Below are 19,253 nucleotides of genomic sequence, written 5' to 3' on the forward strand. Positions count from 1 at the left end.
TCCACCAAATTCTTAGCGACACCAAACGGTGTCGGATAATTCCACGTTTTCATATAGTAGTGCGCTCTGGCCCTACACCAGACATGGTAACAGGGCCAGAGAAAACTCGGGCTACATGTGGTGATGATCACGGTACGGGGTAGCGTTGATCGGTTGACCTAATCCTTGTGATGGCGTAGTTGCCTGCATCGCTGCATCCGATAAAAATGGATCCTGTAATGTTAACTCGTGCTAAAGTTGGTCGAAATTAGGATTCTCCATCATGTTGTGGCGGTGTACCTAATGAGTGACCAGGGAGTGTCCAGGGACATTTTGCACGCCCAGGAATTCGTTAATGAAGATTTTTTAATATTTTTTTCTGTAACATACTTATGAGACCATTATCTAACACCATGCAAAATTTCACTTCGATCGAATGATTACATAATATGGAAATGCACCTCTGAAGTTGCAGTGCAGCGTGCACTCGGGTGTCGGGCGCGCCCAGGAATTCGTTAATGAAGATTTTTTAATTTTTTTTCTGTAACATATTAATAACATCATTATCTAACACCATGCAAAATTTCACTTCGATCAAATGATTTTATAATACGGAAATGCACCACTGAAGGTGCATTAAAGCGTGCATTTGAGTGTCCGGGGCGTATTTGACACGCCCAGGAAGCCGTTATTGAAGATTTTTTTATTTTTTTTTTCGGTAACATACAGATTATACCTATATCTAACATCGTGTAAAATTTCACTTCGATCAGACGATCGCATAATACTAAATTTTGCCATTAAATCTTACGAAGTTACGATGAAGTTGCCCTGTATTACGGCTGCGGTTGGCACATGAGTGTCCAGGGAGGTTTTTACACGCCCAGGAAGCCGTTGATTTATATTTCTTTATTATTTTTTCTGTAACATACAGATTATATATTTATCTAACACCATGCAAAATTTCACTTCGATCGGACGAGTGTATATTATTGTATTTTGTTACTGAATCCAGCCTTCGGTGATCACTTCATTGTCCAGGCCATTTTATATCTACCTGTGATCTGACAAATTAATCCCGGAGCGCCGCCCACCTGCGGTGTGACCGGTAATTGTATTGGTTTACATAACAACTTGACATGTCCCTGTTAATTGATATATAACATATTGCAACCCGGAATAAAATACAAATAAAAACTTACTATTTCATCAGTTACGATTATTCCTTCAGTTACAGTTTCAGTTCCGTAATTAGAACGTTTAATAACATCGTAAACTTTGAGTTCTAAAATAAATACGAAAATCATACATTCCAAGTTAAATACTAACATTATTTTTTTACAATATAAATAGTTTTAATGAGTGACAAACCCGCGTGTTCGGCTAATCTAGCTAGACACTCGCTAGATAACGTACAATCAGAGGCAAAAATATATTGTTTTAGTATTCTAGTACAATTAACGACTTAAAAATAAATATAGCAATTATTTATCAATCTCCTGCAAATCAAATAGAATATAACGAATTATGACAGAATTAATTGTAACGTTATAACTCCGTTGCCATACCTGATAAATGTATTAAAATCGGCTATAGACTTATTTAACATGCCCGTATTCTGGTTCGCCCAATAGGAGAAAGTCGGAGGTTTTATTTTTGCGGAAAGGTTATAACAATGTAAATTGTAAATAGAAAAACAACCAAGGACCTTTAGGGTCGTTCAAGGATTACCACACATATAATCAGGAGAATTAATTTTAAAATTTGCTCTGAAAAGGTCATAGTTAAGAGAGCTAGCACGGTTCTTCAAACGGCTATGCAGTATTTTTAACATGCGGGAGCCACACACCAAGATGCCTTTATTATTGGACATTTCCTAGGTATATTTCTTTTAATGAACTTCTAAGTAGACGAATCCTTTAATATCTGGATCGTTCCAGTTTGATGGACGACGGAAAGGAGGAAATACGCATATTTTCTAATCGAAAGTTAGGTTGTCTCAGATGATGGGAATCTAAAATATTACGGATTTCTGCTAATCTTTCTGGCATGATGTCACAAAGAACATTTATATCTATACCATTTTTGGTAGAGAAGAATAAAGACATTCTCTGCGTTTCTTCTATAAATCGGCAAAAGTTCCAGCCTATCACAAGGAGACTTAACACGAACACACCACAGCCTCCCAAAACACACATACGCACTCACCACACGCATGTATGTCGCACGCACGGGAGGCTGTCCTTAAATGACCTTAGCTGTTAATAGGACGTTAAACAAAATAAATCAAACCAAATTATGTACACGTCTCTAATATGTCAATTGTGGAATTCCAAATCTGATACCTGAAATAAAATAATTATAAAAACGTATTATTTCATCAAAACCATGAATACATTCTTACAATTTCGAAGTGATCAGTAAATGCATTAATATTTTATAAAACAATAATTGACCGAGTCAAGTGAAAAAGATCATCTATCGGTGACTCCGCCCACCTGCGGTGTAGTCTAATTGGATTAGTTTATATAACTTTGGCGCCTGTCTAGCTGTCAACTTAACCCGCGTCTCCGCCTCACTTGTGTTCAATGGAAGACGAGTGACAGGTAACGAAAGCCATCAGTAGGCGGAGTCACGTAACTAACAAATTAGGTGTCGTGCTGTTTGTCCCTCACCATCAGTTTGCTTATTTCTATTCTAATATAAAAAGAATATTTTGTTGCTACCAGAAACATGAAAAAAACAAGTCATCTTATTACCAAATGTAATTTTCTGCATCTTGTACTGCTGCAACAACACGTGTACAAAAATGACCGTTTGTTGCCCGAGTGAATAATCATCAATTACTGTTATTGATGACTACGTAATACCACCAATTGGCTTTTTGAAGTGTAAGTTGTATCGATTTAAGTTGTGCATTTTCGAGATTTTTAACACATTTCGTGAAGAGGTCGGCTTTGAAAAGGGCCGTTTTTAGAGGTTTTTAGAGGTACTGATCGTTTATTGTCGGAACAATGTGGTAGGGTAGGGTTTATCTAGATCCCAAGAAGATGGTTCTAATCACACTAGGTATCAGCCCAATATGGTCGGATAAAAAATAAAATCAGTGGCCTTTTTATTTTGGATATAAGGGACTTAAGATTTTTAATTGATCTGTCCTTGGTTAAACTGCATGTACAAACTTGTACACATTTATCTTCCCGAAATGGCACGAATTATCACCTTTTATTTCAGTTAAAATCCATCGACCGTTTTTTCTATTATTTGATACGAATCTCGTATCATGATTCACAATTTGGTTGCAGACTCTAACTTTGAAATACTGCAATACATTTTGACAGATTATAATATTTTTTACACGCGGACTCCTCTGTACACTCCATGTAAAACATTTATTTCATACAGTTTTCGATGCCATTTCACATTCTTATCCCATATGCACGTTCTTTTTATCATTATATCATTATATCAACAAGTTTTTATCAGTATTTCATTTCGAGTTTCAAACTTTGAAATAGATTTTGAAAAACTGTTTATTGGATATAGGACAGTTTCCAATGCCAGTTGACTGTTTTATTTGTATTTCATTTCAGATTTCAAACTCTCTAATTTATATGATTATAATATACACGCATTTCAAAAGAATCATTTGTTAGATATGATTTTTTTTCTTCCTTTAATTTCTCTTAAAAGTCTGTTGTCTAATACCTTTATTTAATACATTAATGTATCATTTTCTATGTTGTACTACTTGTACTTATACTTCCTTGCTGTGTTAATCAATGTTTGAAATGAGAAAAAAAAAAAATAATATACTTACACGAAAGAAATATCTACATATGTGTACATGTATTTGTTTTAATTTACTTGTATACTTTAATTCTTACGACGCTGAAACAGAATCCCATTTTTTAGGCAAATATATCTTTTATAACCAAGAACATCAAAAACTTTATAATCATGACAAAACAGTGAATGCTGACTTTCTAAATTACTGTTATGATTCTAAATTTTATTTCTTAATGACAAAGGAGGAAGTTAAGAGGAACTCTTATTGCTGATTTAACCTGGTACGGTCCTGTTAATGTAAATATACTTTGCAATGGTGACACGAATATCTCCTCAACTGACAATGTAAAAATCGCCAAAGTTGTGCAAAACTTCTTGAGTAGGTCGGGAAGATTCGACTAATCATCACTTCCTATCCCCCACCCCCTTCTTTTCATACTATTTTCCTATAATAAAAAAACTTAATCCAAAATGCTCCATTTATCCATATAATATTAAAAATGTTTTTTCTTCTAATCCATCAAGTATATTTGAATTCATTCCAAACATTTATATGTCGTGATCTTTCCCGATGCAGTCATTTAACTTTATATGTACCTATCTCCTATATTTATACTGTTAAAAGAAATAATGCTGCATATTAAAAACAAAAATCACACTGTACATAGCATTATTATCAGGCAATCCTGTCAGAATTTTTCACATCAGAATAGTTTTACAGCAGTTTATTAAAAAATGTAATTATATAAATATCCAATTGAACAATTTATCAATAACTAAGTAACTAACAACAACAAAAATTAACTAAAAGTCTAAAACAGTTAGTATATATAACTCATGTAAAGGCATTCAATAAATAAATATCATAAAAAATAATACATTAATAAAGATGAATAGATCATGACTTACAATAATTACTATGCAAATTAAAATGCATGAATTGGTTAAGATATTAAGTTATTATCAAACATTTAATAAATAAATATCATAAAAAATAATACCGGTACATGAATATAGATGAATCAATTATGAGTTACAACAATAACTATTATGCAAAGTACAATGCAGAAATTGGTTAAGATATTAAATCATCATCAAACATTGTGACATTATTCAGTACAAAATACACATAATATAAGTTTTATAATAAATTACATCTTCATCTATAATCAAATAAATAATGTTTTAATGCAAAGTGAGGAAATTATTCCAAATAGTATATTCTGATTTTATACTTGAAAAACTTTATCATAAACAATATCTTAGTGTTAAGAAATAAAATAAAATTATGGAGAGTCAAAAAAATAAAGTAAATGTGTTACATATAGCCAATATATTAGTTATACTCGTTATAAAATAAATAAATAATGGACTCTTTGTAGAACCGCGTCCTCATTGCAGTCTGGTAACATTCTTATTTTAACAATAGAGTTACTTCCCTTCCAATCTTTGGAGTACACTACTTCGTAAGATTTAATGGTAAAATTTAGTATTATGCACTCGTCCGATCGCAATGACATTTTGCATGGTGTTATATAAAGGTATAATCTGTATGTTACAGAAATAATAATAAAAAATATAAATCAACGGCTTCCTGGGCGTGTAAAAACCTCCCTGGACACTCATGTGCCAACCGCAGCCGTAATACAGGGCAACTTCATCGTAACATCGTAAGATTTAATGGTAAAATTTAGTATTATGCACTCGTCCGATCGAAGTTAAATTTTGCACGATGTTAGATAAAGGTATAATATGTATGTTTCAGAAAAAATAATCAAAAAATATAAATCGACGACTTCCTGGGCGTGAAAAATACGCCCTGGACACTCACGTGCTGACCGCAGCCGAAATACAGGACAATTTCATCGTAACTTCGTAAGATTAATGGTAAAATTTTGTATTATGCACACGTCCGATCGAAGTGAAATTTTGCATGATGTTAGATAAAGGTTTAATCTGTATGTTTCAGAAAAAATAATCAAAAAATATAAATCGACGACTTCCTGGGCGTGAAAAATACGCCCTGGACGCTCACGTGCTGACCGCAGCCGAAATACAGGACAATTTCATCGTAACTTCGTAAGATTAATGGTAAAATTTTGTATTATGCACACGTCCGATCGAAGTGAAATTTTGCATGATGTTAGATAAAGGTTTAATCTGTATGTTTCAGAAAAAATAATCAAAAAATTTAAATCAACGACTTCCTGGGCGTGTAAAATACGCCCGGGACACCCGAGTGCACGCTGCACTGCAACTTCATCGGTGCATTTTAATAATATGCACTGGTCCGATCGAAGTGAGATTTTGCATGGTGGTAGATAATGGGACAATATGTACGTTACAGACAAAATTTTCAAAAAATCTTCATTAACGAATTCCTGGGCGTGAAAAGTATCTCCCTGGACACTCATTACTCCCTGGTCACTCATTAGGTACACCCTGTTGTGGTGATGTTCTTGGGGAATTAAGTGGAGAGGCAACGACAACACGTCTGTCCATCTTCCATTTTTTATTCAGCAACTTCTTTCTAACTTTATTACATAAGAGTTCCCAAGAGATGGTAATCATGGGTATTTAGAGTTATCTCCCCTTTGCCCACACCTGCATCATTTCATCACTCATTACCATAACAATCTGATTAATTTCAGTTTTTAGTGTTGCTATTTCTCCAGATATTCTTTTTTCTAACTGCTTGAAGCACTCACTAATGTCAGAAAATTCATCACATTTATAAGCCGACTCACTTTTTTTCCCTTGTTTTGGTGGCATGATTATGATAGTAGAATGCACGTGCGGGAAGAACGTGACACGTATACAGGTACACCTCAAAAGAGAAAAAATGTACAAACCAGTTCTTTCTTCGACGGAAAAACTGCCCTCAGTTCCACAGAAATTCTCTGTTTACATTACTCCTTCACTCTTGATGACTTTAAGTTGGATAGAGTATAATTATGAGGAGAAAATATAGCTTTTTCGCGGAGACACCTGTAGGCACGTCCACTCACATACTACGTCATACCGGAAGTTTATAAGACACAAAATCAATTGGCCACAACTAGAGACGAATATGCACCTACCTGTGAAGATCGAGAAATATCCCTCCAGTGCATTTTGAAAAAGCAATAAAACACTTCAATTGTCAAAATCCAAGATGACCGCATAGTGGCCATTTTGATTCCCTGATCAGACTTAAAATCAAATGAGCACAACTAAGGACCAATTGGAAGTCATATATGAAGTCTGCGAAATAGCCTATCAGTACTGCTCAAGGAATAGCGGTAACAAGGGTGACACAGGTACAAAGTCATACAGGTATGTCATATAATTAACGTTAAGCTTACCCTGTCAGCTTAACTCTACATATCTATTGAAAAATAAAGAGACTGATATGTTAGATATCTCCTTGATGAGATTGTGTCGACTACCAGCTATTCCTTAGATCTATATGTACTTACTATGTATACAGGGCCAACACGGCTATGATCAGTACCAGCCACAGAGGGACGGTAAATCCCAGTACCTCCATGTTGTCAGCTCACATACACAATACAACAACTTCTATAAGGCTAGACTCCCTCGTTCAGTGAGCAGCTGCGTACTTGCCTATATCGAGTTAAGCAAGTCTCTTTATATTTTATCGACTATGACAGCCTGGTATAATTGTACAATACTGAGGTCCAAGGCATATAATGAGGATCAACACCAATCCGAAGGTTTCTGATGTTTTATCGGCCATTATATGATGTAAAAAAATATTATATGGTGCAATATTACCATTTTATGATGAAATGTATCATTATATCAAAATTTATATGATGTAATTTTACTAGTATATGATACGAGGTTCATATTAAATGATGCAATTTTGTTTATTATATGATACGATGTTTTCATGCTGTCATATAATGACGAAGTAACAATTGTGTATTGTCATCATATAACCTCGATTTAGCATAATTGAGAAACCACGTCATATGATAATAAAAACACATCATATAAGGAAAACATCCTATCATACTTATTATGTACAAATTGCATCATGTAATATGAAACTCATATCATGCTACATGAGTTAGTCCGCCCATACACGATTATTAAAGACCGGTAAAACATCACAAACCTTCTGATTAGATAAACACATACGCGTACTGATTAATAAGATAACCTGTTTATATAATGTGTCATTTGCTATTTATTAGAATTTCACTAACAGAGATCTATTTAATATTATATCATAAAATCTTAAGTTTATCAGTTAATGATATACAGTGTATGCATGACAAATAAGTCAAACAATACAGCTCACAAACACACACATCAAACGTAACGATCGCATGCTAGGCATTTTATGTGCATCTTATATCAAAGTTTGTCATGTGTTACTAAGGATAATAAATTGTCCCAATTTGATCATCTTTGTCATTTGTTACTGGGAATAATAAATTGTCCCAATTTGATCATCTTTGTCATTTGTTACTGGGAATAATAAATTGTCCCAATTTTATCAATCTTTGTCATTTGTTACTGGGAATAATAAATTGTCCCAATTTTATCAATCTTTGTCATTTGTTACTGGGAATAGTAAATTGTCCCAATTTGATCATCTTTGTCATTTGTTACTGGAAATAGTAAATTGTCCCAATTTGATCATCTTTGTCATTTGTTACTGGGAATAGTAAATTGTCACAATTTTATCAATCTTTGACATTTGTTACTAAGAATAATAAATTGCCACAATATGATCATCTTTGTCATTTGTTACTGAGGATAATAGATTGTCCGAATTTGATCATTTTTGTCATTTGTAACTGAGAATAGTAAATTGTCCCAATTTGATCATCTTTGTCATTTGTTACTAAGGATAATAAAGTGTCCCATTTACATCATATTTGTCATTTGTAACTGTGGATAATAATTTGTCCCATTTTGATCATCTTTGTCATTTGTTACTGACGATAATACATTGTCCCAATTTGATAAATCTTCGGTAGTTCCTGTTTCACCATATTGATGTTTTATGGTAATACGTTTTTCTATGTCTGTATTTTAGTCATGAACAACACCACTTGTCCCTATAATTATAATACAAAGGACCTCTACCAGGAACAATGGAATTTTGCCCACGAAAAAACGACCTCTAACAGGAATAATGAAATTTTGCCCACGTACAAATTTGACAAAAAAACTAGGTGCTATATGTAGCAACTTTAAAAGTTAAAAAGGTCCCAGGGGCATGTGATATGAAAAAAACTTAGTGTTGCCCACCTAAGGTGAACGAAAGGGGGTCACTTTTCAAAAAAATATCAAAACAATATGTATGCGGTCAAATGATTTCAACTGAGCTCAAGTACATAAATAGATGTTCTGACATAATCAAGTTTTGCATTCTAACAAACGTTAGATTTTAGTACAGTTACGTTAGTACTGACAATTTCTATGTTACTGCTTATACAATATTGTTTCACACAATCAGTCATTTTCATTGCTGCAATGGTCATAATGGTTTTTGATTTCATCTTTTATTGAAAGATCACCTTTAAGTTTGCACTGAGGAAATGTTATTGCATCCATTTATAAAGGGTCAAGTCATAATATGATATGAAACTTCAACCTTATTCTAACTCCATTTTATGTCAAATATGAAATTATTTCAAAGTATAAATGCAGTTCTGTAAATTTTGTCAATCAATTATAAGCGTATGTAAGTGTACAACAGCATTGCATTGTCTAGTAATTTGACGGAGGTTATGAACCTGGGAGTATAATCTTCTAACAACTAATGACGACACAACAAAAGGCGACATCACAATCACTGTCGTGTAACCGTTAGAGCATGGGGCCAACAAGGGCATTGACTATAACAGTGCAGTTTTAACTACAAAATCACAGATTTATAGGAACAATCTGACTGAAACAAGTACAAAGTCTAACCCAGAAGCAGTTAAAATTCATATCACAACATTTATCAGGTGATTTCATAAAGAACCGTGATTCCTTCGCAAAGTTGGGCGAACTGTAAAACTCGGTATCGGGACTTTTTTATTCACAATGAATGAATAAATAACCTCAAGTTTATCTTAATTGTCAGAAGGACCCCCTGTTGACATCCGCTTATCAGCAGCATAACGTTTACTCTCACATCCGAATGATACTAACAAAAACAAAGGAAAGGCCTTTATGCAGGGAATTTTGAAACCTCTAGATGCAATGAGGTAAAAGAAGGATAGTGCTACCTCCTTTTCCCCTTTCAGGTTGTAAAAACAATTGAATAAAAATTATGTTTAAAGAAAACCTACCAAAACTAAAAGCGATTGGTTGTTTATAGGAGAGACCTTAGAGCAAATTAAAGTTAATTGATATTATCTCCAATTAAATAAGTTTTGTTCAATCATGTATACATGATGACCTTTCTGAGAGAATGTTGTTATTTTGGAATGGATATCCCTCGCTCGCAGAAAAAGAAGAAATTGTTCGCCAGTATTCAAAACTTTATCACAGGTACAAAACGTTTCTGTTAAATAAGTGTCAGGTTTAAAAATTCAGTTGTCAAATACTGAAAAACTAAGTATATATTTTGCAGAAAAAGTACCAAGAAACTACCATGTAGTAACCTCTTATAACTTTACAACAGTTGCCATGACCCGCATTGGGATAATAATCTATATCTGGCAAGTTGCTGACCGTTCAGAACCCCATTGGCCTAAGGGCGGTCCATAAAAGGTTATCTGGTGTATTTTCAGATCTAAGAAACATCGTCATGGGACGGCTAGTCTGATTTTAACTGAATGATGCTTCTAGCATATACCAGGTTAGCTTGGTCACCCCTACCCCAGGACCCCAAGGGCACAGTGTGCATATTTAGCATAAGTTCAGCTTGTAAACAACTTTAGTCTTATTCTAATGAAAATTGGCAGCAATAATCAACAATTGGTGGGATTAAAATCTATACTCAGCAGATTGATAAACTCTGTATAAGATGTTGAGGGATACAGAGGCCACAGATCTCAACAGTATGGAAGCAAATTGTTCATAAAATATCATAAAATATTGTTTGTGCGAATGATTCCATCGGCTTATCGTATATAATTAAATAAGCATGTAAAATATTGGTGTTACTAGAACAAGAATTTACAAGAGAACGCTTTGCAATGATACAATATAGGTATTCAAGTGTGGTAGTGTCGTGTTTATTTTCTCTTTTTAATTACTTATAGCGTCAGAATTTGATATTACTGTCAGTCAGTTTCACTATAACCAGGTAATTGTAGTCGATTATTGACGCTACTTGCGTAGATACGTTTTAGAGCAGTTACTAGCTTTAGTTATCATTGCCCATAGATGATATACAGTGACCCAGTTAAAACTTCATACTACAAGGTTGGAGATGTGATTTACATGGCGTACTATAAAACATGACATGGCTTCGTTTAAACGCCGACTTTCTCTCGTTTTTATATTTTCATAATTATTAAGGTATCCCTTCATCACAGACACATGTTATTGTGCATTGAAGGGTAGTATTGGGTATATTGGGGAGGATGTGATAAACAATAGTGTCAACGCATCAACATATAGTTCAATGATCTGCTGATAGTCCGTTTGATAAATATCGTCTCCAGATTTCTCTAAACCATCATGAATTTAAGTCCACGAAAGAAGAGAAGAAATCAAAATCAACAACTCACATTGTTGGTCATTCTAACATATCAGAGTTACTTCATTTCAACTTTCTGACCAGATTGACATATGTTGATGGGGCAGACTTTTAATCCGTATATTATCATACATTACTTAATATTAAAAAAAACATTTGTAAAAAGGTGTGTGTAGTTTGTTCAAATATTAATCCTTTCATCCTACTGACTATAATAACGTTTAGGCCTAATGATGAATGAACATTTCGTGGGGTTGAAAGGGTAACAGTTGCTGATTTCAACTCATTCATCTTCATGTCATCAACGCCGAACTAAGACAAGAATAGGTGTATTTTACATCGCTTATAATTCTTGGCGACAATGATAACAAAAATTTCAGTAATGATATTGTTCTCTCATGCAAAGCATAATCTCAGACAGACCAGGCCATTTGTTATAGTATACCTTGATCCAATCAGACAAGACAGACCGACCATACTATATGTTATAGTATGCCTTGTGATACACACAGAATAGTTACCTTTAGACGATTTATCACATCCTATATATAGACTGTGCATGAAAAGCACTTTCAGTTGGTGGGCCGTTTCAATGTTAAGCTGCCTTTTGAATACTCTAGTTCGGTGATCATCTCCTTATACGTTGTTTGTATATAACATCTTTTCAAATTATGTGTTCCGTATTTTCGCACAAAGTTAAATGTTTACCTTGCCTCGTATGAATTAAATTATTTGTATTTCGAACGGGTATTAGCTCCTTTGAAGTTAAGGTTTTGATATTTTTTTTCCTTTTCATTAAAACACCTCAGAATAATTTTAGCATTTTTCGGCCTGATCCAGGTTGGGATTTTTTCTGGATAAGAGACGTATTTATCCCTATATATAGGCTTCGTATTCCCGTCTTTTCGTATCCTAGCATTTCAAATGTGGTGTTGATGTAAGGTTGAAGGCAAGGGGTTAGTCGCTGTCCAAAGATGTTATTTTCGTATAAATAATCGCGAAGGATTTGAATTCGGGGTTGAGTCCCCTCGCGCATTAACGCGAATATGAGTCATGCAAAATAGCAATGATTTACAATGATTGCAATGACCTTTTTTGTTTTGTCTGTAATTTAATTTACTAACTATCTAATGAAGGTGATGGAGTAGTATACTTAGATATAGTTAAGAAATGCCACAAAAACTTTTAGCTGTTGTATAGATAATCAGGACATTTACGGTAAGTTATCAGTACACAGATACGTTATATATACAGAGTCACATATGGGTCCACGCTGTAATCTCAGGTCGTCGTAGATTTTGACATCATTCTGAGAGTACGGTTGTTAGATCGATCCGAGTTTCATGTTTTACTGGTAAGGTCATACGAGATATTACCGTATTTCAATGTTATTCTATATGAGTTGATATTGATGTTAAGGACTTACATGATACCCAGAAGGTTGCGTCAGAAGAAATTCTAAATAGGTATAGAAAAGGTGTCAAAAAATCTGGACGGGAAAGTGCAAAAGTAACGCATTAAAGTAAATGTCAAGATTTTCAATTTTACGTTTCAAATGAACGGCACGTGCATGAATATGGTTATTAAAACATGAAGCTGATCAAGTATAGATGGCAGAATCGTTTCACTGCAAGGTGTTTATCAAATAGAACAAACAATAACAGTTTACTTGTTTTACTTTTAATTGGCTTCCAAAAAATAATAATAAAAAAAAAAAAAAAAAAAACACGAATGTATTGATCCTAGCATATATTACCTATTTGGGCAACAGAGAAAAGGATCAGTCACTTGTTGTTGGTCAAAAAAATTAAAAGTATTTCAGGTGTTCACGAATTCCGCCAATCCTGCAAAGCAATGACAAGGAAGAAAGCCATGGCGAGTGGTGAATCATGAGGACTGTCAAACTGCAAAAGAAAACAAAAACAGTAGGCCAAGTACCCAAACTTTATACTCAATGAAACAGGAAGCAGGTACGAAATTATACTTTTCTGTGGATAATCATATGATATTTATAAAGGCACTCTTGTGCTTGATTTTAAAATACATTTCAGATTTTAACAATCCATATTGCATACTCACCTAACTTATGTACTCCTATAACATAAGAGGCCGCTGGTGGGCTCTTTTTCTATCGAATATGGTTTTGCTGCGTTACACGGCGCCTGTCAAGTATCTGGCCGTGTAAAACCTCTAACATTGTTCGAGTACTACCTTATGTAACAACAGACCACTTCAGAGGGGTAGGCAAAGGTATCAATGATATTTTGGTATTCATAAGCAATGATCAGATAAAATATTGTTAGCAGTACCTGTCAGACAAATGGATAGACAACTTGTTTAATTTTCATAATGATGCTAGTTCCAGAAATTGCTCTGGATTTTTTTAAAGGAAATAAATTTTGCCATTGAATTTGCTAATATTGGGCAATGTATAGATGAAATACACAGATAGCATGTCCTTGGATTGTAAACGTGCTAGGTAACCTGGGGTCCATAACGGGTACAGTATACATTTGCAATGGAATATAAACAGTTTTCAGTTTTGTTAAATACCTACTGCAGTACCTCATCAACAAGACCTGTTTGGAATTTGATTTAAAGCTAATTGCTATGATACAAGCAACTGTTATTTAGGGGACAGATATGAATGACCCTTAGATTGATTTACCTGGTGCAATGTCGGTATAGCAATATTACTAGTCGTGATGAAATCGCCTGTAAGATAAAACCCACACGTATACTGATAACGGAATATATATAAATATATATATCTCAGTCGGTGTCTGTGTCATACAAAGACGTTATCAGGCGAGTCAGGGGAAAATACTTGTGGGGACAACATGGAGGTTCTGGGATTTACTGTTCCTCTATGGCTGGTGCTGATCCTTGTCGTGATGGCCCTATATACATAGTAAGTAAAGAAACTGTTGGAAAGGTGACGGGTTTCAGACCATATGTGCCAACACACATTCTAGGTTTATGTACATGTGCAGAATGACCAAGAGCAGAGGTGTGTGGACACATGAAGAATATAGCTAAGTAAAGTTCGTAAGGGCTAAACAGATTGTTGAGTACAAATGAAACTGAACAATTAAATATATTGCATACAAACTCTCATGCACATAAACACTCTCGCACACATCGCCCTAGATGTTGACGTATCTACATGAGTATATCTACGTTTGACGTACAGATATGTATTTGGTAGGGTTAGTACATGTGAACTGACACCATGGAGGTATTGGGATTTATTATGCATATGGCTGGGTCTGATCCTAGCCATGTATGGTCCTGTTTATAGAGTAAGTATAGGACTGTGTATACTATTATCTGAAGATAAAATGTGTTTTTACAAGTCTTAATGTGGTAATGGCTTATTCATAAAATATCATAGATTATTTGCTAAGTAATATACAACTGTATCTAAGCATAATTGAAGGATGCAGAAAACTCAATGTCATGATGCGCGATGCTATTTATTTGTTATATCCGGGTCACATTACGGGTTAAATTCCCTTAATGCATAACCCTTTTGTGGTATTCAATCTGGTATAAATTCATTTTTGTTCGCTTTGCTATGGCAGTGTGGTATAAAATCATATTTGTTGACTTTGCTCAGCCATTGTGGTACACATTCGCTGTACTATATAATATTATTTGCCGTCCATTTCGCTACAGTTCCCCTTTGGTTTTAGTTTGATGAGTCGTCACCATGGAACCTTTAAGAATCTCAACATTCCAGGACCAGCACCCTGGCCAATCATTGGCAGTCTCTCAGAGATCAGTAAGAAGGTATTAAGACGACTCACAGTGTCTCTATATAGAAACCTATTGCTTCCTGCATTATTTCCTTATAATATAACCGAAAAGTTACGTTATATCCAGGTAATGTAAAACAAGAAATATCTTTAATAAGGATCAACGGCAAAGTTTTAATGCTGGTGGTTATACTGTAAAACCGCTGGTGAAATACATTAACGAACTAATTAATTAATGCGTTTCACCATGAATAGATACATCCACTTATTCAGCTTGCATTCAGTCTTAATTTTTTTCGTCTTTAACTGCATATCTGCATTTTGCATTTACCGCTACATTGACCAATCACATACTTCATCTTGACCAGTAACGCCACCTTTCGTGCCATATCCGGGGCTAAAAGAATGTTATACGGCTATGCCGAAAAAAGTAAGGGATGGTGATCACCAACCATGTCAAATAGGCATCTAACACATCATTGAATATTTACCATTGTATGGCACTGCCACTATATAACCCTACCAATTCAGTTGCGAGTTCACCAGCTTATGAGCTGCCAACTGAAATTTGAATTTGAAAATTTCAAAAAAAAATCGCACGACAAATAAAAAATCGCAGATGGTAAATATATGCATTGAACGGCTTTCAGTTGGCATTCATAGTCAATATGAATGCCAAATGGAAGCCGTTCAATGCTTAAATGATTCCCCGTTGAATGTAACATATATTTCACGAGAATGGCAGAAAATCGATATTTTCACCAGTTTGAAGCACGAATGAAAAATATCGTTATTCTGTCATACTCGTGGTTGCATTCGAAGATCAGATTCTTGACTGCTGAAAGTTATCATGTCGTGGTAATCTCTTTCATTATATTCTGTATTGTTTTCTGTTGGTTTTTTGTGTGTGTTTTTTAAGAGAAAGTGTTCTCCATGTAAAAATAAACCGTAAAAGAAAATATCGACACGAAATCCAAGTTCGTAATTGATAAAACGAGGCCAACAAAAGTGTTTATTTATATGAAAACCTTGGGAAAGATACAAAGTCAAAATGAGAAATAGTGTGCTGACAACAGAACTACTTGATCTATCAAACACCATATTTGTTATTTATCTTTTCTGTCTACATTACGGTCTAACATGAACACGCGTAACACTTTATTCATCACGTAAATTGACTGATCAAAGGTAGCCTGGATAAATCTAGAGACGATATTGATATCTGATTGATATCAACCAGAAATAAAGCTGAAACACCTGTATTAAAATAATTGATGTTTGTGTTGCAGGGAGTCCATGTATTTCAAAAAGAATGCTTTGAGAAATATGGAAAGGTTTTCGGGTATGTATGAAAACATTCATTTAGTCATTTCAGAAACAAAACTATAACTGTTTCACTTAAATGATTCCCGCGTTAGTCTTATATAAATGACACTCCATTTACTTGGTGTAAATAATATTATGTTTAAGAATTCATAATGCCCTCTGGGATCTTTCTACATGACCTTATGATCGTATTACCACATTCATATTTCCAGTAAATACCATGTTATTTTGACTGATTTTTACTTTCTAGGTATTATGGCGGACTAACACCCCAAACGCTCGTAATCGGGGACAAGGAAATGCTCAGACAAATTCTTGTAAAAGATTTTGTAAACTTCCCGGACCGAGTGGTAAGAATGAAACCAATAATATTTCATTTATTACATCAACGTATACAATTTAGTTTATGAATCAAGGCAAGGCTTTTAAAAGGTGGATTAGCCATAACCTTCGTGCCTACTTACTCACTGGCTGATTTGTGCTATTTCTCTTCTTCTTTAATTGGATATATGAAGTCTGCAAATGATTTTCTAATGGCTGCTGATGTGCTTTCGCTAATATTCACAAAGCGAAATGCGCCTCAGAACAAAACCGACATTCTTCGTTGCAAACTAGCAGCTTTCTTGTTATACTTTTCCTTGTACACCATCGATCATCAAAGTACATACACAATAACACGAACTTCCCCCTAACCAATTAATTGTTAATAACATTGAAATTCCGAACTGGACGTTTCTGCGTAAGAAATTTACAGTGTATGTATCCTAAATCGATACCTGTACCACGTGTTTATTTATACAGTGTACGTATCCTAAATCGATACCTGTCACACGTGTTTATTTATACAGTGTACGTATCCTAAATCGATACCTGTCACACGTGTTTATTTATACAGTGTACTTGTCCTAAATCGATACCTGTTACACGTATCCTAAATCAATACCTGTCTCACGCGTTTATTTATACAGTGTAGGTATCCTAAATCGATACCTGTCACACGTGTTTATGTATACAGTGTACGTATCCTAAATCGATACCGGTCACACGTGTTTATTTATACAGTGTAGGTAACCTAAATCGATACCTGTCACACGTGTTTATTTATACAGTGTACGTATCCTAAATCGATACCTGTCCCACGTGTTTATTTATACAGTGTACGTATCCTAAATCGATACCTGTCCCACGTGTTTATTTATACAGTGTACGTATCCTAAATCGATACCTGTCACGTGTTTATTTATACAGTGTACGTATCCTAAATCGATACCTGTCACACGTGTTTATTTATACAGTGTACGTATCCTAAATCGATACCTGTCACACGTGTTTATTTATACAGTGTACGTATCCTAAATCGATACCTGTCACACGTGTTTATTTATACAGTGTACGTATCCTAAATCGATACCTGTCCCACATGTTTATTTATACATTGTACGTATCCTAAATCGATACCTGTCCCACGTGTTTATTTATACAGTGTACGTATCCTAAATCGATACCTGTCACACGTGTTTATTTATACAGTGTATGTATCCTAAATCGATACCTGTCACACGTATCCTCAATCGATACCTGTCACATGTGTTTATTTATAGTGTACGTATCCTAAATCGATACCTGTCACACGTGTTTATTTATACAGTGTACGTATCCTAAATCGATACCTGTCCCACGTGTTTATTTATACAGTGTACGTATCCTAAATCGATACCTGTCACACGTGTTTATTTATACAGTGTATGTATCCTAAATCGATACCTGTCACACGTATCCTCAATCGATACCTGTCACATGTGTTTATTTATAGTGTACGTATCCTAAATCGATACCTGTCACACGTGTTTATTTATACAGTGTACGTATCCTAAAACGATACCTGTCACACGTGTTTATTTATACAGTGTACGTATCCTAAATCGATACCTGTCACACGTGTTTATTTATACAGTGTACGTATCCTAAATCGATACCTGTCACACGTATCCTCAATCGATACCTGTCACACGTGTTTATTTATACAGTGTACGTATCCTAAATCGATAACTGTCACATGTGTCCTAAATCGATACCTGCCACACGTGTTTATTTATACAGTGTATGTATCCTAAATCGATAACTGTCACACGTGTTTATTTATACAGTGTACGTATCCTAAATCGATACCTGCCACACGTGTTTATTTATACAGTGTACGTATCCTAAATCGATACCTGCCACACGTGTTTATTTATACAGTGTACGTATCCTAAATCGATACCTGCCACACGTGTTTATTTATACAGTGAACGTATCCTAAATCGATACCTGTCCCACGTGTCCTAAATCGATACCTGTCACACGTGTTTATTTATACAGTGTACGTATCCTAAATCGATACCTGTCACACGTGTTTATTTATACAGTGTACGCATCCTAAATCGATACCTGTCACACGTGTTTATTTATACAGTGTACGTATCCTCAATCGATACCTGTCACACGTGTTTATTTATACAGTGTACGTATCCTAAATCGATACCTGTCCCACGTGTTTATTTATACAGTGTACGTATCCTAAATCGATACCTGTCCCACGTGTTTATTTATACAGTGTACGTATCCTAAATCGATACCTGTCACACGTGTTTATTTATACAGTGTATGTATCCTAAATCGATACCTGTCACACGTATCCTAAATCGATACATGTCACACGTGTTTATTTATACAGTGTACGTATCCTAAATCGATACCTGTCA

The 19,253-nt window shown here is 34.7% G+C and overlaps 2 protein-coding genes across 2 annotated transcripts in view; one reads left to right on the forward strand and one right to left on the reverse strand.

Annotated features, from left to right (window-relative positions):
* LOC117335781 (cytochrome P450 3A8-like) overlaps positions 1–7,402 on the reverse strand; it is a 36,861-nt gene extending 29,459 nt beyond the window's left edge. The window contains exon 1 of the mRNA XM_033895965.1: positions 7,227–7,402. Within this exon, the coding sequence (XP_033751856.1) occupies positions 7,227–7,297 (71 nt within the window). The 5' untranslated portion in view covers positions 7,298–7,402. The remainder of the gene's footprint in view (positions 1–7,226) is intronic.
* Positions 7,403–14,216: 6,814 nt separating this feature from the next.
* Positions 14,217–19,253, forward strand: part of LOC117335783 (cytochrome P450 3A29-like) — an 83,516-nt gene continuing 78,479 nt past the window's right edge. Inside the window, exons 1-4 of the mRNA XM_033895969.1 lie at positions 14,217–14,336; positions 15,121–15,217; positions 16,473–16,525; positions 16,760–16,859. Coding sequence (XP_033751860.1) covers positions 14,266–14,336; positions 15,121–15,217; positions 16,473–16,525; positions 16,760–16,859 — 321 coding nt within the window. The 5' untranslated portion in view covers positions 14,217–14,265. The remainder of the gene's footprint in view (positions 14,337–15,120; positions 15,218–16,472; positions 16,526–16,759; positions 16,860–19,253) is intronic.

This window comes from Pecten maximus, chromosome 10, assembly GCF_902652985.1.
Source record: "Pecten maximus chromosome 10, xPecMax1.1, whole genome shotgun sequence".
Taxonomy (NCBI): domain Eukaryota; kingdom Metazoa; phylum Mollusca; class Bivalvia; order Pectinida; family Pectinidae; genus Pecten; species Pecten maximus.